At 59.9% G+C, this 18,792-nt stretch overlaps 1 protein-coding gene and 1 long non-coding RNA gene across 3 annotated transcripts in view; one reads left to right on the plus strand and one right to left on the minus strand.

Annotated features, from left to right (window-relative positions):
- LOC142455032 (uncharacterized) overlaps positions 1-9,685 on the plus strand; it is an 11,113-nt gene extending 1,428 nt beyond the window's left edge. The window contains exons 2-4 of the long non-coding RNA XR_012785739.1: positions 3,919-4,069; positions 4,927-5,056; positions 9,525-9,685. This is a non-coding gene — a long non-coding RNA (uncharacterized LOC142455032). The remainder of the gene's footprint in view (positions 1-3,918; positions 4,070-4,926; positions 5,057-9,524) is intronic.
- Positions 4,823-17,858, minus strand: PDLIM2 (PDZ and LIM domain 2). Of its 2 annotated transcripts, none has more exons than XM_075556527.1 (10): positions 17,448-17,858; positions 15,862-15,959; positions 14,975-15,126; positions 12,907-12,973; positions 12,635-12,783; positions 12,425-12,500; positions 8,053-8,129; positions 7,727-7,872; positions 6,265-6,382; positions 4,823-5,340 (listed from the first exon to the last, which is right to left on the minus strand). In XM_075556527.1, the coding sequence occupies exons 1-10, from the start codon at positions 17,806-17,808 to the stop codon at positions 5,163-5,165; spliced, it is 1,422 nt and encodes a 473-aa protein (XP_075412642.1). In that variant the 5' UTR covers positions 17,809-17,858; the 3' UTR covers positions 4,823-5,162. The 2 variants fall into 2 exon arrangements, with proteins under 2 accessions (XP_075412642.1, XP_075412643.1); XM_075556528.1 differs by having other exon boundaries at positions 17,463-17,857.
- Positions 17,859-18,792: the final 934 nt, after the last annotated feature.

The following is an 18,792-nucleotide window of genomic DNA, read 5'->3' on the forward strand; positions in this document are numbered from 1 at the left end:
GGCCTGATACTGGGAGTCTTTCCCAAGCGTGGAGGAAAAGACGGGGCTTGCTACTCCCTTAGTTACAGCCTCGCAAGCCCACGGAGACAGTCCCACAGGACAGTCACAAGTCAGCATAGAATTCGATGGCAGCGAGTTTGGTTTGGTGGAGCTCGAAGTTGTAGTCCCGCGCGAAACGAGCGCCCTGGGCGAGCTCGAGGCCTCTCTTCTGGGCTCTGGGATCCCGGGGAGAGGCGGTGGAAAGGAACTGTCAGGCCAGCCGGGTGGTGCGCCCCCGCCCCAGTCCCTTTCCGGCCTGCGGGACTCTATCTCCTTTCTCCGGCGGCCGTAGCCCTGGCAGCTGGAGGTGGGACCGCAGGGAGACCAGCCTTTGTCAGCTGCGCCAGAGGAAGCCTCCTCTCCACGGGGAGGGAGCAGGACCCAAATCCCCTGAGGGCAGATAAGGGCGCTAATTAGCACCTGAGCCTCTGGGGGGAGTGGCTGTGACCTGGGAGGGGAAAGTCAGCCGGCCCGCCCCCTCCAGCCCCTGGCGTTTTCCTGACCAACTTGCTGTTGTGATGGGATACCCAGGGACTGATCTGCATCGCCAGTGCTTGCTTCTGAGGCACTTCGGCGTGCATTCGAATCCCCAACTGTTCAGGTGGCAGCTGTGTGCGTTATCTGATTCTAACTTTGTAACATGAAAAACTGAGGCCCACAGCCAAGCCTTGGGCAGGTGGAATGAGAGTCGTGTCAGAATCACAGACAGCCTCTTAGGAACTGGAGTTTCAGACCCAGCCCAGCCCCTCCCCTCCTGGGCACCCCTCCTGTTCCTTTTTTCCAGCTACACCGGGGAACCCCAGAATGCTGGGCCTGGCCTGGTGCAGCTACGCGGCAACAAGCCCTCCCTAACTCTGCCTAGGTAGAAGGGCAGGCGGGTGCGTCTGCTGGCTTCCTGCACTCTTAAGTGAGAGGGTGGGAGGCAAAAAGGAGGAGCCCTTGCCAGCTCCTCCCTGAATTCGGAGAATGTGGGGCCGGGATTCCAAGCCGTCTCCGCAGCGACTCTGGGCCCGGAATGCATCTGGGAACCGGAAGCCCAGCCAGCAAGAATGCAGTGTCTCAGCACAGGCTTTGTGTGTGGTTCAAAAGCACGCACGCACGCACGCGCTACACACACACACACACACACCCCACTCCCCACCCTCCACCCCCCCATACACACCACACCTCTGTCCCCCACGCCCCTGTGCAGATGAACTCAGCTGAGCCCAGAGCTCCCAGAGTGGCTGCCAGTGGGGGGGGGGCGGGGCGGGGAGGCAGCACAGGGGGCTCCTAGCCTCCCTGCCACACCTCCTGCTGCCCTTTGCCACCCAGAAGGCTACCCACCCCCCCATAACCTCCTGGCCCATTGATTGAGCTTTCACCAGCTGATTACAATCCAGTGACCACAGTTTCGGTTTCACCTGCCAGTAGCCCTGTGTGTGTCCTTGTAGACCTGAGTGCCTAAGGTTTTCAGTGTCTGAGGTTTCCAAAGTAGATGGCCAAATCTGCCTTCCAAGACACCACTGGGTGGATTCAAACCACCAGACTTTCAGTCGGCAACCTTGTGTTTAACCTTTTGTGTCACCCAGAGTGGAGCCGGGAATTGTTGCTCTCTGAGTGGTGCTTGAAGGAATGGGAAAGGGAGCAGCCACGCCCTCACTGCCCACGTTCCGGTGACTACGAAGTGAGCAGCCACCTTGAATCTGGGGGACACAGTGGCCGGGCTGAGTCATGCCTCCAGCTGAGGCCAAAGATACCCGACTGCTTTACAGCCTCGTGGGGGAAGTCCCAGCTTCAGGAAGCGCATTTCCTGCAAGCTGGGCGGTGGCAGCTCCAGGGCCAGGCAAGCCCTGGGGGAGGAAGAGCAAAGCCAGAGAGCCAGAGGCAGCTCCTGGCAGGTGGGGGAAGGCTGGGAGAACCCTGGGAGCTTCTGGGGCTGCCTCACCATCCCTGGGGGGCTGCTTCTGGGCCCAGAGGGATGAGTGGAGTCACTAGGCAAAATGGAAACCGGGAGGCAAGCTCCTGGGTCCCCTTCTCAACTGCTTGCCTTTCTCTCCAGCACAGGTGCCCGGGGACAAGTGACTTAACTTGCCTGTGCCTCTGTCTTCATCTACAAAGCAAGAATGATAACAAACCCCACCTGCAGGTTGTGAGGATCAAATGAGCTAGAACACTTAAAAGGACCGCCCCCAGCACCTCAAAGCTGCTCTAAAATGTCAACCACGGTTATTGTCTACTTGTGTGACCTTGGGAAAGCTTCTCCCTACCTCTAACTTAAAAAGCGAACCAACCACCAAACCATCAGCTGTCAAGTTGATTCCAACTCATGCAACTCTGGGTGTTGGTCAGAATAGAACTCCATGAGGTGTTCGGCGGTTGATAGTTTGAGAAGGGATCACCAGGACCTTCTTCCAAGTTGCTTCTGGGTAGTTGTGAATTATCCATGTTTTCGTGTTTAACTAGGTGAAGGGCCATGGATCAGTTGCTCTTTCTGGCCACTTCTAACTTGAACCTGGCATCACCTGGGAGGTATTCTTCCACACCTCAAAAGGGGACACTGGGACTGCTACACTGCCAGACACCAACCTGCAGTCTCTTGCCTCCTATCCCGAACCCCTGCCCCTCACCACCTCCCAAACACACACACACACAGCTGGCCTGGCACAAGATTGAAGGCAGGGATAGGAGATCAAAGACTGCCCCAAACTTTCTCTGCTGACAAAATGGTTTTGCTAATGCCTTCATCTTCCAAAGATGCTCAGCCGAGGTAGCAAGCTTGTGTTGGGGTCCTGGCAGGTGGGGGTCCTGTGGTGAGCTGTGGCCACCACAACAGGCGCCTAGAGCCCATTCAGAACGCACTGCATCTGGCAAGGCGACCCCACGCCCATCAGCTCCTCCACCTCTTTGCCAGGCCTGTGGGGTGTGACCTGCAGCGTCTGACCTCATGGGTCCCCTAGCCCCTTTCAACCTGCAGTAAAATGTTCAAAGTGTCCCCAGAACCTCTGGCTGAAGGGCATTGAGGCAGCTCTGTCACGTGGCCTGTCCACTCTTTTCACTTCTTCACTCCTGACACGGACTCACCTTGTCACCTTGTCACCTGCCAAGCCCTGTCCTTCCACCCAAACCCACCCGCTGACTCAGAGTGAGCTTATAGGGCAGGGGTCCTGGGTATGACAGGGTATAGGATAAGGTACAAGTGTCCTTGTGAGTTTCTGAGACTACAACCCTTCATGGGAGTAGAAAGCCCTGTCTTTCTCTCAAGGAGCGGCTGGTGGTTTCAAACTGCTAACCTTGTGCTTAGCAGCCCAACACATAACCACTATGCCACTGGGGCACCTTCCTTCCACATAGGCACAGAGTTACCAAAGCCAATACTCATAGTTGAGCCTGTGTATCCTGCTTCGGGCCTTAGCAGTCCCCGCAGACTTGAAGGCAACCCATCAGTGTGATCCTTAGTGGGGCAGACAGAGGGCTGTGGCTCTCAGATTCCTACTTGCTGAGCCAAACCCAATCCACTGCCGGCGCGTGGATTCTGGCTCCTGTGGACCCTGGAGGACATAGAAGCAATGCTCGGCAGGGTTTCCAAGGCTGTAATCTCTGCTGAAGTCAACTACTCCGTCTGTCTCCCGTGGGACAGCTGCTGGGTTCGAACCCCCAGTCTTTCTGTTAAAAAAACCCAGTGTCCTCCTGAGCGAGAGTCCTCCATGCCATGGGCTGCCTCTGACGCTAGATGGCGCCAGAGAGGGACCTGCATTTCTAAGCAGCTGGTGGGGCCAGACTGACTCCTGGCCACCAAAGACAGCCTTGCTCTGCTCTATGAAAATAAAGGCCCGTTCTCAGGCAGCCATCCAGGCAAAAGGTGAAACAATTATATCAAGGTGTAAATTATATCAACAGGTGCCTGAGGAGGCAACACAAGCGAGGCCCTTGCCAAGATTGCTTCCACAGAGAGCCAGATACCACACACTGCTGTCAGAGAGCTGCCCGCCTGGCTTTGATCTGCTCCCTGAGAAAGAAGCTGGGCTGCTGCCCACCCCAAGGACTGAAGGTAGGGGTGGGGACATGAAGGCGGTACCTGGGGCACCAGTGGCACCTGCAGGACCTTTCTGACGTGCCCTCTGGGATTAAGACTAAGGCCAGTGAATCCGACCCTGGGCTGCCCATGGCCCTCCCCACTGTGGCCCAGGCACCCCCAGGGGAGGCCCAGGCAGCACCGAACACATGCAGCGTGTGTTTCGATGCAACCGCCGCCACTGAAGCAGGCCAGGTCTCCCAAGAAAGAGGGCACCTCAGCCCCAGCCTGCCTTGCGGTGAATGGTCCCTGATGCTGGGGCTCTCTTCTACCCCAGCCGGCCCTCCTGGGCCAGTGCCTGTAGCCCGGGTCCAAGGTGGTGCTGGGGATTGTTCCTAAGCAGGCGCAGGTAGCCCCTGGCGCTCCCTGGGTCAGTGGGGTTGGCAGTGTACCCAGCACTGTGTCTAGTGAGGGGCACAGAGGAAGTGAGACATGCTGGAAGGAGGGCCATGAAAGTCTCCCCACCTCTGCGGGCCCCCGGGCGAACACTGTCCTCTAAAGAAAGAACCAGCGTGGGTCATCCCAGGAAAGCGGGCATCTTTGCAACAGGGTTGTGGGCAGGGCACACCCTCAGCGTGGAAGGAGCAAGGCTCTATGGGAGGAGAGGGCCAGGGGTCCGGTGGGGGCACCGGGTAAGATGAGGCCTTTGAGACAGGGGACAATGAGAAGTGGGGGAAACCAGGTCAATAAGAACTCAGGGGCTGGGAAGGGAAGACAAGAGCCTGGGTGTACATCTACTTAATTTTGTCATGTACATATATTTATAGAGCTCATCTTTGGGAAACTTTACACAGCGGAGAACTTTCACCTCTGGCCCACCCTTCTCCTCCTAGATTCTCATCTCCTCTCCCCACCCTGCTCTCCACCTGGTATGCCCACACCCAATACAGTGGCCCCGGGACCCTCTTGCAAAAGCTCCCAAATGCCTAGGAGAGAAAGGAGCCCACAGCATCCACCACCAAGGTAGGTCCCGGCCTCTGGGAGGATGATGGGGCTTCCAGACCGCAAACGGTGTTCACTCACGAGCCACCACCCACTGCCAGGCCTTTCAGGCTCCTGAGCAGGGCGCTCAGGCCTGGGGGTGCAGGGCAGAGGGGGCCAAGTAGCGCTGTCGGGCATGCTTCTCGCAGTACAGCTCGTCCCCCACCCAGAAGTGCCCTCGCATCTTGAGGTTCAAGTCACAGTCGGCGCAGGTGTAGCAGCCTGGGTGGCGGTACCGGCCCTCCTGGATGCGTACAGCCTGGTTCCTGCGGGGAAGGGAAGGGGGTCCTCAGCCTCAGGGGGCCCATCCAAGCTGCCTTAGGCTTGTCCCCAACCCACAGTCAGAGCCTGTGGAGGAACCGAAACCTCCACCCTACCCCGAGGCCTGGCTTGTCCTTCTGCCACCTCGCCTGGCCCAATCTCCCCACCCGACCCTGCCAGAGCACCCAAGCCTGCCACTCCCCATGCCAGTTCAGAGCCTCCTAGAGTCCTTCTGGTGGGACAACAGAGGGTCAAAGTGTGGCCCTGGGCCAGCAACCTAAAGTGTCACCCAAGAATACAGAATGCCAATTCTCAGGGCCTCTGGAGTCAGGAACCTGGGGTGCGGCTTGTACAGGTGACGTGGGAACACCTGTTGTCCCGAGTAAACTCCCTGCATAGGAAACCAGGTTTTTCAGCACGCTGCCTTATCTCTGAGCTTCAGGGCACTAGTGAGCATCCCGTGGGCAGGTGAGGACCAGATGATGCCCAGGAAGCAGGAGGGATTTTCCTGGAGTGGATCACCTCGCGCCCCCTCCCAGTGCTGGGGAAATTTGCCTGGGGGCCTCTCAGCAATTCTCTGCATAATACCACCCACTGAGAACAAGGAGCCCACTTCTGGAAAAATCTAACCTGGACCAAAGGGGAGAGTTAGATTTTCCAGCAGGAGCTGCCTTGTGTGATTCAGAGCAAAAACCGCTTGCTCACGGTGACCTTGTGTGCAGCAGAGTGGAACTGCGGCCCCCAGGGTTTCCCAGGGGGAATTTGGGATGCAGCTCACCAGGCCTTTCTTCCAAGGTGCCTCTGGGTGCAAACATGAAAATAATCTACCAGGAAAACCAGTGGGGCACCTGCCCCACTCTGGGGTCCTGTGCCCAAGGTCCCTCTCCAAGCACTCCCCCCCTCCAGTTCCTCGACCCCCCAGCACTCACGAGATGCTCCTGCTGCACTTCTCACAGGTGTGGAGCTTCGGGGGCGTGGCCAGGGCCCTGCCTGTGGGCGCAGAGGTCTGGGGGCTCAGCGAGCTAGGCAGGATGGCTGGAGGGCCACCTGGGAAGGGTGGAGGCAGACACAGCGGACATGTTCTGTCACAGGCCCAGGTGCCTCATCAAAAGTTCAGTCACATACAATCCCCGAAATGACAGTGGGCCTGAGAAGTCAGCCATGCAAGGGAAGGCCGAGCCCAGGCCACCACCCACCAGGCCACGCAGAGCTTGCTCTGCTCAGGCAAACCAGCCGAGGGACGGTCAGCGCCCCTGCCTTTGCCTGGCTTGTGCTGCCCTGATGACGGGGCTCCTGGCTCAGGACAGCCACACGTGCCTTCCTATGGTGCCCAGTTCACAAGGCTGGGACATGTGTCAGTGTGCACGAGCCCTGGGACAAAGCTACCGTGAAGCCCAGATTTTACAGGGAAAATAGTGTCCCTATTTCTGCCCCTTAGGACACACACTGGCTTCCCACAGTGAGGCCTAGCCATGTGCCCTCCCCTCATTCCCCATCCCCTTTCCCAGTCCCGTCCCTGTCATCGTCCCTCTCCTGGACCTGCAGAGACCTCAATTCACAGTGGCAAGGCTTGCTGTCAACCTTCCTGCAGGAGCTAAGCTCTGACCAGCACAGCTGGACCGGCCACCAGTAGTGGCCATCTGCCTCTCAAGCCCTTCTCCTAACCCCACCTCCTCCTCTCCATCCCTAATGCCACTGCCCAGGTCAGGCGCTCCTCATCTCACACACACACACACACGCGCGCGGCTGTCCTAGCAATGCTACAGCCCCAGCCCAGTCCTGGTGAGCTGGGCAGCCTGGGCACCAGCAGCCCTCTCTGCCCTGCTCTGTGACAGCCTGGCCAACAAGCAAAGCCAGCCATTGTTGCCCAGTGAAGGCACAAAGGACTGCCTGGCAGCATCTGTGCTGCTCCTCTTGGCATCTCTTGCACTGCCCAGCATAGTTCCTTGCCTGACTCTCCCAGGGACAGGCTCCCCAGCCTGGCACACAAGATCCTCCCAAAGAGATACAGCTCCACCCCTGCCAGTCCACACCCCAAGCTTGCCTGCTGGCAGCCTCCGAAGCCCCTGAGCCTCCCTACTACTGTCTTAGGTTGAAATCTCCATCTTTCATCAAATTCCCTCTCCCTCCCAGAAGGCCCTCCCGTCTGCTCCATCATCCCCCCACTCTCCTGACCCTGGTGGGCACCGCCTGCTGCCGCCTTCTGCATAACTCCTACTGGGCAGCAGGCTGCACATCTGTCCCCCTTGGTGCCCAGTCCTGTGCTGCACTACTAACAGCAGGCACCTAGGAAAATTGCACTCAGCCAAACACCCAGTCAGCACCCCGGGGTGTGCTGGGGGCCCTGCCCCTGCTGGAGTCCCTGTGTCCACCTGTCCATCTGCCCCTCACCTCTCTCTTCAGCCTCAAGGGCTTCCTGCAGGAACCGAAAGGAGCTGGATTGCCGGGGGGCCCCTCGCCCCTCACGGTTTTCCTGTAGCATCTTGAAAACTTCAGAGTCCTCTTCTAGGAGGCAGCTCCCCGCTTCTGCGTCTGCACTGTGGGGGTGGAAGGCGGCCAAAAATGAGGCCCCTGCCCCTCCCCCCAGGTTCAAGGACTGGCACAGAGAAGAGTACGCCCCATGGGAAGGGGGTGCCATCCCTCCCCGGAGACCAATGACCCCCTGCCCCTCCCAGCCCCTCTGAGATCCCACCCCGACTTGCCAGGGCCTGTGGTACCTGAGCCTGGAGGACTGGGCTCCCTGGGAAGGCGGCAGGACCCACACCGCAGAGTCGCCAGCGCGGCCCTGGCCAGCCTGTGGGGAGGAGAAGCAGCCAGGGGAGGAGTCAGTGGCTGGAGCCCCAGACCCACAGCTCCGTGAGTCAGGCTGGCGGTTCCCTGGCTCCAACACCAGAGGGCTCCCAACCCCCACTGGCCAGCCACTGAGTGGCCAAGGGCCTGAGCCTTCCCAGGACTGCTTGGTGCCAGGAGAGGGGAAAGCGGCAAGAAGCCAGGGAAGGGTCAGCTGGGAAGGGGAGCACCTTGTCCAAGCTACAGAGGCCTATGTGGGTTCAGAGAGGAAGCTGGACTGGGGACAGAATGAAGGCCACCTGGTGACGGGCTAAGCATGACTGTGCTGCGTATTTCCCTAACCTGCCAGTAGGTGGCGATCCCCAATGGTGCAAAGGACTAATGTCCCCAGCTAGCAACACACAGTCCAAACCCCCTCTGCCCCCCAGCCCCAGAGGCAGCACCTCAGAAGGGAGCTCTGGAGGGTTTCAGATGACATCCGGTCTTGGTTTTTGTTTCCTTTTGCTATGTTTTCAGAAGGAGCCCTGACAGCAGCATAGTTGTTACATGTTGGGCTGTTCACAAGGTTAGCAGTTCAAAACCACTAGCGGCTCCGTGGGAGAAGGGTGAGGTTTTCTACTCCCATAAAGAGTGACAGGCTCAGAAACCCCCAGGGGCAGCTCTCACTTGTGCTATAGGGTCCCTCGCTGAGTCAGAATCAACTCAATGGCAGTTCATTTGACTTTTGAGTTTGTTTGCTTGGCTTTCAAAGATGCTGCCTACCAGAGCCTGCCTCCCCTCTGAGAGAACAAGCTGACCCTGTGGCCGTGAGGAGGCAGAAACATAAAGGGTGAAGTGAAGGGGCCACACAGAGTCCGAGGCTCCCCCAACTCTAAACAGGCTGGTCCCTCTCCAACTGCCCAGGAGTCTGTTCAGGCCATGAACCTTGGGGAGCTGGGCCTGTTTGGGGGCTCACACTCCTGCAGCAATGCCAGCTCCTTAGGTGTGCCCCGTCCATCTGGGCAGGTACATTCATTTGCTCCCTGCATGCCAGCCAGTCTTGCCTTCAGAACATCCTAGAGACAGCAGGAAAGCCAATAGTTGCCCAGGGGCTTGGAGGGCAAGGTGGATGGTGGACCACATAACACAGGAAGGGCAGCAGGATGATCCTTGTGAGCCTGTAATGGCATCACACACTTGTCCAAGCCCACAGGACTTTACGCTGGGAGCAAGCGCTAAGGCTGACTGCCAAGTTCACGTACTCACAGTGGAGCGATGTTTATTCAGGAATTGTAACACATGTTCCACAGAGATGCAAGCCCACTGCCACTGAGCCCATTCAGATTTGTAGTGACCAATGCAAGGTTTTCTGGGGCTGTATGTCTTTATGGGGACAGACAGCCTCCTCTTTCTCCCACAGAACAGCCCTGGGTTTGAATCAACAACCTTGTAATTAGCAGTGCATCACACGCACCCAATGGTGACACCAACCGTGGGAGAAGATTGTGCATGGGCCAGAAAGGGCACAAGGTGGAGTCTTTCTGTATACCCACAACTCCTTTGAAAAATAAAGTTTTTCCATTAAGTTACCCTCAGCCTCACTGTTCCGCCCCCAACAGAACAGAGCCAGTGGGATAGCAGTGGGTCCCATGCCAAACCAGGCAGGCTGGCACAATGGCCTGGGAAGCCAAATTCCCTCAGTGCTCAGTAATTGTCACCATTATTTTAAAATGCAAACTCACGTATGAATTATGGGGTAGAGTGAAACATAAAAAAGGCAGGATTCTTCAGCTAAAAGAGGAAACTCCAGAGAGTCTGGGGAAGATAGCCCTAAACTTTCTGCCCCTGCCCCTTCCTCAGTTCATGTTCCTCTGTGGTAAAGGGAGGACCAGGGGAGGCAGCGGGGGGCCTCCTGGGCCCCTGGTCATTGAAAGGGTGCTGTCAACCAGCCCCAAGTCTTTGTGTGTGCCCAGAGGAAGAGTGCTGGTCTTCCTTTCCACCTTCGCATCTATTCACCTGTGTCTGCCTGGGACAGCAGCTTCTGAGACACATGCCAGATGGGCTGAAGGAGGGGAGGGGGCACCCGGCACCTCTGCAAGCCCGAGAGTCCCCAGGAAGGCCAGAGCCCCTCCTTGTCCCTCACCACCTCTGCCTTTCCAGGCTGCCGCTGTCCTCACCTGTGGGTCCAGACCACCAGGCCAGCCTGCTGCAGAAGGAACCCCCACTCCCTCACCTGGAGGGGTCTCCCCTCTCTGCTCTCTCCCTTCCCTCACAAGGAGAAACAGTCTCCTTTAAATCAGAAGAGCCGCTCCCTCCTCACCTGCCCTTAAGAGTTAGCCTAGCCAACACCTCTTGAAAAAAGAAAAGTGTTCTGGGACACTCCAGGCCCTCTCAATGCTAAAGGGCTGAAGTAGGGGTGGGGCACGGGGAGAAGTTCTGCAGTCCAACAAGTTGGAGAACTGGACGAAATTACGTAGGTTCCTTTCTCACTGGAGCCCTTAAGATGCTGAAGCGCACAGCAAGTCCTAAGAGGGGTACTCAGGAGCTCAGGCGCCCCCGCCCACCTGTCTGTCCTCCCCTCCCCCCTCCCCGCCTGTAGGCCTAGATGACAAGGAGCCATGCGCCTGCCTTTCCACAAGCGCATCTCCTGGTCCCACAAGGCTGTTGGGCACAGAACAGATGCTCACTAAGTATTTGCTGGAGGAATGAGGAAATAACCCAGGGCCCTCAGAGCTTTGTCAGAGCAACCCTGCAGGCCCAGAGAGGCCTGGGTCAGGCCTTCCCAGCACCCAGCTGGCTGCTCCTCCCACAGCAGTGCAGGTCCCAGAACTTGGGTGTGCATCCACTTCCCCTCTCCTCCCCGGGGAGTCTGTGCAAACAGACAGCTGGCCCTGGGGGTGGAACCCAGAGCTGCCGATTCTCAGGGGCTGTGGAGGGCTAGAGGGTCTGTCGTCTGTCTTCACAAGCTTCTAAGTGATGCTGCTCATTTGAGAACCACATGAGGACATTCTCCTGGGCTTGTCTTGGGGCACAACAAGGTCGGCACCCAGGAAGACACATGGTCTCCCCCAGACTCTGCCCAGGAGTCTTGGCTGAAGGAGGCAGGCGGCCTGCCGTGACCCAGCCATCACTACTGCTCTTGGATAAGCTCCCCTTCAGATCTTTCCCCCCCACCCCCACCCCCACCCCGTACCCAAACCCTCCAGGACTCGCTGTTTCCACTGAGTCTCCAGCCCTCTCATGTTCTCCCCATAGCTAAATCCCACGCGGCCCCACCTTCAGTGTCCAGCAAATTGCCAACTCAGCTCTCCCCCTGCCCAAGCGCCTCCAGCTCTCAGAATTCATCCCACACTGCTTTGCGCCTAGCCAGTCCAAAATTGCATGTTTGTCTTATCTCTGAAACTAGATGGCAAGTTGGCGGAGGGGGCTCATCTAAAATGCCTCTGTGCCCCACTCCACCGCACTGCACTGGGCAGATCACCAGGTGAGCACACAGCAGGTTGCTGGGGAACCCCTTCTGTGCAGCTCCCCCAGAACCCCATTCCTTCCTTCTCCATGACCCCTCCTTTCCAGCACCCTCCCCCCAAAGGCTCTCTCTCTGGAATGCAGAATCAGCCCTGAGGTAGCATTCCAGCAGCTGGGCTCTGTCCCCTTCACCCCATGGAGGACTGGACACCTCCTCTGTCCCCAGCAGCTGGGGCCCCACTGCTGACTGCACATCACTCCCTCACCCCCATATCTGATCTTGGCGAGAAGACATACCTCCAGTGGGGGCTAGGATGTCACTAGCAAATGGGGGCCTAGGGAGCCCCTCCGAAGAAAGGGAGAAGGCAGTGGTGTGGGGGTTGTGGAGGGGAAGGCAAGCTGCTTGAGGTGCCCCCCTGGCAGGCAACTCTAGGGCAGAGGAAGAGGAGGGAGCAGTCTGGTGGGGATTGGGAGATGGGGGTGGGCACAAACTTGGAGGAATGCATTGAAGAGCAGCCGACAGAGCCAAAAGGGAACTGTCCCAACATCAGCAGCAGAACTATTTCAGGCCCAGCCCAAGAGAAACAGAGAGATGGGGAAGGCGAGCAGCCGAGGCCAGAGGCTGGCTGGGCTCGCAGGGGGCCGAGGGCCGTCTGGGCCCGTGGGCAGGGCACGACCCACTGCCACAAGCAGCGGTCTCCCTGGCTCCGCGGAGCAGTCGCTAGGAGATGGAGGCTCTGGTTCCCAGGGACCCAGGTGGGCCAACTGCTTGCCCAAGCCCCAGGGGGCACCATCTGCTGGAAGGGGGGGGGAGGCTGAGCTCTTGGAGTCTCTTCCCTTGTCGTGTCGGCTTACCTGCCGGCTTGCAGCAGGGCCTCCGTAAGAGAAGCCGTCAGCAGCGAGTCCCGGGGCCTGTGTCTGGTTCTGGAAACTGAAATGGGGGAACAGACATCATGTGTGTTCAGGTCTCCACCCAGCCTGTCCCAGGGAAGATGGGGTACCCACAGAGACCCCCCTTAACATAGCTACTTGAGTCATGGACTGGGACCCAGCCCCTGCACTCACCTGCGGTCACTGACCGCTGCCTCTCTAGGGAAGGCACTGGGGCTGCTGGGGGGTGGGGTGGTGAAGGGGCTGCCTGGCTGGGAGCTGAAGGAGGTCGGGCTGGAGTAGGAGGACCGCAGAGAAGACTGACTTTGTGTCCTCACTGAGCCCTGTGGAGAGAGGGCCAGGAGAACTGACAGCTCTGCCCTCAGAATTCCCTGCCCCTCAGGCCTCACCCCTCACTTCAGGGCTGGGGGCCTGTCACCTGGTCCCAGCAAGGCCAGTCATCTTACCTGGAAGCGGGTAGCCAGCAGTTCCAAGGAGCTCTCGCCGTTCTGCCCAGGAGAGACTGCCCGGGACCTGAGGAGGGAACCGGGGCAGGGGCATGTCACGAGAAGCTGACAGGGGCTACAGCTTCACGTCACACTGTCTCCAGACCAGGGCCTTGAGTCCAGCAAGATATGCAAACTGGACAGTCAGTGGTCAATGTTTAGCTTTGCCAAGCTCAGAGCAAATGGCTATCATGGACTACTGCTATCGTTTCTTAAGAGAAAGGACCATTCAGCACCAGGAAGTAAGAAAGCAGGAAGACTGGAAGATCCACAAAAGCCATTTTAAATTCAACACAGTTCATGTAATCAAAGACCCCTTACAGCCTTCCCCCCTGCTGTCTTTCTCCACGCCTACACCTGTGAGTCTTCACTGGGAAGCGGTTGGCAGGGTCTTTGGGGGTAGACTGTTGACCACATCTTGCTCTCTTTGTATTTTTACATGGAGATGGAATGGAGGCCCAGAGAAGGCAAAGGAGTTGCCCAAAGTCCCACAGCTACTCAGTGGTGGGCCAGTTGTCCACTCTCCCCACCCCTGACCAGAGGTTTGTCCTCCACCAGCTGGGTCACTTGTGGCTGGAGTGCCTTTGGGAGGGTCCCAAGCTTGCCCCACAGACAAAGGGTGGCAGCTGCCCCACTTCACTCCCAGGCAGGCGGACGAAGGGCCAAGTCTGGAGTACTCCCCCATCTCCTCCACAGTCACAGCCAAGAGGGACACAAGCCTCCCCCTGCCCACCCACTAGCTCCCCAGGGACTCCTCCCATGCCCTTCCCAGCAGAGCCAGGCTGGAACCAGGGATAAGAAGTGGGAGCCCGCCAAGCCCCACCCCCTATCCCTACTCCTGGATGTCTGGTCTGGTCACTTTGGGAGGAAAGGAGCGGCAGGAGCCTGGGCCTCCCCCAGGAGGGCTGCTGGGTCAGTCTGAGGGGAGCCTGGCTCTGGCCCTCAGGGTTTCTCAAGGTTTCTCTGGCCCTCAGGGTTTCTCCGGGATGGTGGGCGTGGGCGTGGGGCACTGGGCTTGGGGGTCTTGGCAGGAGAAAGAAGAGGCATGGAGACTAGACTTGTCAGGTGTGGAGCTGGAAGCCTCTGCTAGGCACACCTCCCTCACCACCACCACCACCTCTGTCCAAGAGGGGCCTCGGAGAGGAAAGGCTGGTGTCAGTCATTTGCATCCCTTCCCTGCCCTGACTGGAAGTTTTTGTCACATTCCCAGATGCCAAGAGGTCCTTGCCACCCTCTCTGGATCCTGATCCTGTGAACACAGGCAGGAGGAGTCGCTAATGAGGCCAAGCTGCGGCAGTGGCCTTCTCCCAGTCCCTGCAGCTCAGCCTGGCCAGGGCAACAAGCAAAGGAGGCAGGGCTGGAGAAACAGCATCTGACTCAGGCAGGCCTCAAGGCCCGCCCAGAGGGCTCTCCTGGCTGGGGGAATCTCCTCGCATTCCTGACCTGTGACGGTGAGATGCCCCACCCAAAGGGCCACCTGTTCTCCCCCACACACCCCACTGGCCGAAACTTTGGCCTCAAAGCTCAATACCCCACAAGCCCAGGAATCTGCCCATCAGCCTGCCCAGTGTGCTGGTGGAGAATGATGCCCCCAGAAGTCCTGGCTCCTCCTGAGAGCTCTTGGAGACAGGGGTCCTGGGGACCTAGGCGGAGGGCACACCTCCCCCCAGAAGTCGCCCCTCAGCAGCCCACTTGTTGCCCATACCTGTACCCTTCACACTCTTGGGAACCAGTCAGACCCGGGCTGCCAGGTGGCTGTGCCAGCCTGTCCTGCCCTGCCTGTGGCTGCACGCCTAGCCTGGCAACCACTTTCACCCAGCTGGGCAGAGGGGCAGGCTCAGCCCACCCTACACCCCTCTCACTGGCTGCAGGGATGAGAGTCTGGGACCTTGTTGATGTGCAGACAGGGCTGGGAAGGGGCTTTATCGAGGTGTGGGTAAGGGTGCGGGTGGGGGTGGGGGTGAGGGTACAGTTGAGAGCAGGGGATAAGGGCGCTTCTTGGCAGACCCAGCACAAAGGGGGGTCCTACCGGTCCAGCTGCAGCCTAAGTGGTGACCGGCTCTGGCGGATCTTGCTCTGTGCCTCAGCGTGAAGCATCCCCTCTGCGCTCTCCCCGTTAATGGCCACAATGATGTCACCAGGTCGGAGGTCAGCAGCTTCTGCTTTGCCCCGCTCGGTTACCTTTAGTGGTGGTGGGGAGGTGGGCAGGGGGGAAATGAGGAGCTGATGAGTCTGCAGCACCCACACTGGGACCCTGAAAGGGGTGGTAGGAGAGGGGTGTTCCCCCCACCCAGCCATTCTTGCCCCCAAAACACAGAAGCTTGTTTGAACTGGGCTAGCCAGCCCCCCGCTCCCCCCACCCCAACATCCCTCTCCCAGCCTGAGGCAAGGCGTCCTTTCCCCCAGGGCTATGGCTCCAGGCCTTGCTCACAGGCAGCCCTTGGCTAATCCCCTCCCCAAACTGGAGTGGCAGCCCCACCACGCCCCTGGAACCTTGCCACTCTAATGGGGGCCTCCCAAAGAATGCACGGAGGCAGGCTTTCAGGAATCGTGATGGGGAATTTCAGTTGGAGGCCCTGCCCATGCAGAGCACACCGCAGGTGGCTGCCTGTACACCGGCCCTGCTGTGGACACCCCACAGAGGCCCAGACCCAGGTCAAGAGGAGCTGCTCAGAACCCAGAGGTTCCTGTCCTGCTAACCACCCAGCCTAGTGGTCGGCAGGAATGTGGGGGCTGAGTGAACCAGAGAAGAGAGTAGGTCCTGTACTTGAAACCTGCTCCTCAAGTGGCTCTCCTGTCCCCAAGGCAACAGGGCCTGGCACGCCCCCCACCTCCAGTGCTCCCAGAGCAGGCCGCTGGCTCTAGGAAGAAAGGAGAGGAGGCCTGTGGTGCAAAGTGGACAGGGCAGATCCTTACCTTGGTCACCATGATGGGCGTGTGGAAGTCCCTGCCCCCCGTGATTCGGAAGCCCCAGGGTGCTGGTCCCACCACATCTACAGTCAGCAGCGCCATACCTGAGGGCCAGAGGATCGGGGTGGGGACTGTCTGGGCTGCCCTACCCTGAGAGACACCAGAAACCAGCTGGAAGGGTCAGCAGGGAGGCACAGGGAAGAAGATGGGTGATGGGCCCAAAGAGTAGCCAGCCAGGGACAGGGTAGGTGGGGTGAGTAGCAGGAGCAGAGTAGCGGAAGTGATTAAATCCCTCCCTCAACCCCCCAAGTTTCACTTCCCCCCACCCTGGGAAGCCATGAGTCCAGAGTTCCCTCCTCCTTGGTCTTCTGCTGAGCGGTACCCAGGTCAGCCATTGGGGTGCCAGAGAGGGGCTGGTGGAGATGGGTGGGCAGGAGCTTGTGGGAGGTGCCAGCATTTCCTCCCTCCCTGCCCCCCTCCACCATCAAGGCTGTGTCCCACTAGTGCTCACTGGCTTCCTGTCCCCAAAACCCACAGCACAAGGTACTTCCTCCCCCGCTCTGCTCTAGGCTCTGGGGGAGGGCAGGCGGGCAGCCTGGGGAGTGTCTGGCTCTGGGGACAGGAGTGACAGCAGCAAGCAGCAAGGAATGGGTCTTGTCAGCACAGACTGTAAAGTGCTGGCCCGTGGGGGCTGTCTGAGGGCAGTCTCCTGAGGGGCCACCTGGCTGCCTGCCAAGCCTGGCAATCCTGGACCCTCTGCCCTCCCAGCAGCTTCCACAAGAGGAGAGGGCTTATCTGCCCCCTGGGAACACCCAGCCCCTGGGGCTGGCCAGGGCCAGGCAAGGACCTGGGTTTAATGACTCCCCCAGTCCACCTCAGTGAGGGAAGCTAGCCCATGCCACACCTGCCATCTGGGGCCACAGAGCTGCCCTCAGTGGGCCCCTGCCTGGGCAAGGGAGTGTCCTTTCCAACCAGGCCCTGCTGGGATTTCCTGAGCCTCAACTTCTGGAGCCAAGAGCCAACCCAGGCAGGAAGCTGTAGTGCCCTGCTGGGCCACCACCCTGCCCAGCACCCACCCAGGGCTGCCCCTGGGGAGGTCCAGGGACTGCTGCATGCCTGCATCTGTCAGGGACAAGAGGGCCACATCCTGTGTTTAGGCTTGTGGGGCGCGGGCACTCAGGCAAGCAGGGCAGTGTGGGCTCTCTGTGGCCAGTGGCGTTCGGTCCCTCCCCAGCCCGCTGTCAGCGCCCGCGGCTCGAAGACGCCCTGAGGTTCGCAGACCTTTGAGCCGGCTAGTGGACTCCGGGCGCCGGGCGCCACGGGGACGTGCCCAGACCGTCGGCCCGGCTCTCCCAGTTCTGGAGCGGCTGACGGCTCCGAGGCCCAAATCCCTGGGCCCCGGGAGCTTGCGGAGCAGCCCGCAGTGGGGCGGCAGAGGGGAGCGAGGCTGCGGGGGCCAAGGCCGGCAGGCGAGCGGCGGGCGGCGCGCCCAGGGAGCGCAGGGCAGGACGCGGGCGCTGCGGGCGCCGGGACGGAGGACGCCTGGCGCTGGAGGCTGCGCCGGCAGAGGGTGCGCAGGTGGGCGCGCTCACCTGGCTCCCGCTCACCTGTCGGGCTGGGCTGCCAGGCCCGGGAGGGACGGGAAGGAGGGCGGGCGAAGAGACGCGGCCGATCCTGCCGCCGCCGCCGCTGCGCTCTGCGGGACTCTGGGGAGAGCTCGCCCGGGGCTCCGGGACCTGCCTCCGCCCATGTGATCCGGGGGCCGCCCCTGCCACCGCCCCTGGCCTGGGAAGCCGCCTCCTCCGCGCAGCCCGGCCAGAGCGCAGCCACCTGGGTCGCGCCCCGCCGGGAGTGCTCTCTGGAGCCCTCTATAGGCTGTGGCCGCCCGGCCAGAGGTGCCCTACCTTCCCCACTACCCTCTCTAGGTGCAGGGGTCCCATGACCGGCCCACATCCCACCTCGCAGACGGCGGAGACTGCTGTCCCCTAAAGTTCTCAGGGGCAGGCAGAGTTCCACACCTCTCTTCAAAGGGCCCCGCGGGCACCCCAGCCAGGTCCGTGCCCCAGAAGGCAGAGGCTGGCGCCAGTCGGCCCCCTCACCCCTCCACCCACTCCAAGCTCAGAGACAGCCTGGACATCCACAGGTCCCAAACACCAGGGCCCTCCTCCGCCCGCCTAACATGGGTCCTGAACTGTCAAGCTCCCAGGCAGCAAGCTTCCCTGGGTTGGGCTGCAGGACGAGTGGCTGCCCTGCAGGACCAGCTGGAGATTCACCTCTGGCAGCCCACCAAGTCATCCCAAGGGAACCAGGAGAGGGCCAGAGCCACCAGGCTGGGCGACCATACCCTGCTATGTGCCCCACCCTTCTCTTCCCATTCTGGGCTGATGCTTTGCTCACAGCTGACTGCCGGCACCCTCTGCCTCCCTATGTCCTGGCAACACTGCCCACCACCTGGAAGCCAGGCTCTAGGGACCCCAGAGATCTCGGGAGCCAGGGAGATGGCGCCATGTGGCAGCTCAAGTGGGGGTGTGGAGGGAGACACCTGGCAAATGGCTCCTGAGAGCTTGGGCTGGTAGCCCTCCCCTGCCCTCAGCCTGTTAGTACATCTCCCATGGACCCAGACTGGACACTTCCTTGGCCAGGACAGTGCACCCCTGGGCACAACTGTGTGACCTGCCTTGGCTGACTCATCTCCTACGGGCGCTCTCTGGGAAGACTGCCCTCACTTTGCCTCCACCTGCCCAGGCCCACCCCATCTCTCTTCCTAGCTTTTGCTTGGCCAGCCCCTCCTACCTCCCACAGCCTGTCCTTGGTGTCAGTCAGCCATTCTCACACTAATGGAGACTAACTGCCTGGGCCACCTTTCTGGGTGCACCTGTTCCACCTCCACCCTACCTCCCAACTAGACCAGAAGCTTCCGAAGGAGCAGGAAACCTT

Source organism: Tenrec ecaudatus, chromosome 8, assembly GCF_050624435.1.
Source record: "Tenrec ecaudatus isolate mTenEca1 chromosome 8, mTenEca1.hap1, whole genome shotgun sequence".
In the NCBI taxonomy this organism is placed as follows: domain Eukaryota; kingdom Metazoa; phylum Chordata; class Mammalia; order Afrosoricida; family Tenrecidae; genus Tenrec; species Tenrec ecaudatus.

What these genes read in the sequence shown, in the direction of transcription:
- PDLIM2 (XM_075556527.1), bottom strand. Translation starts at nt 17,808, where the DNA reads ATGTGGGCCGGTCATGGGACCCCTGCACCTAGAGAGGGTAGTGGGGAA. An exon ending in TGCTGGCTACCCGCTTCCAG is followed by an intron (nt 12,784 to 12,906) that starts GTAAGATGACTG and finishes CTCTCTCCACAG; the next exon opens with GGCTCAGTGAGGACACAAAG. An exon ending in GCAGCGGTCAGTGACCGCAG is followed by an intron (nt 12,501 to 12,634) that starts GTGAGTGCAGGG and finishes CCCCCATTTCAG; the next exon opens with TTTCCAGAACCAGACACAGG.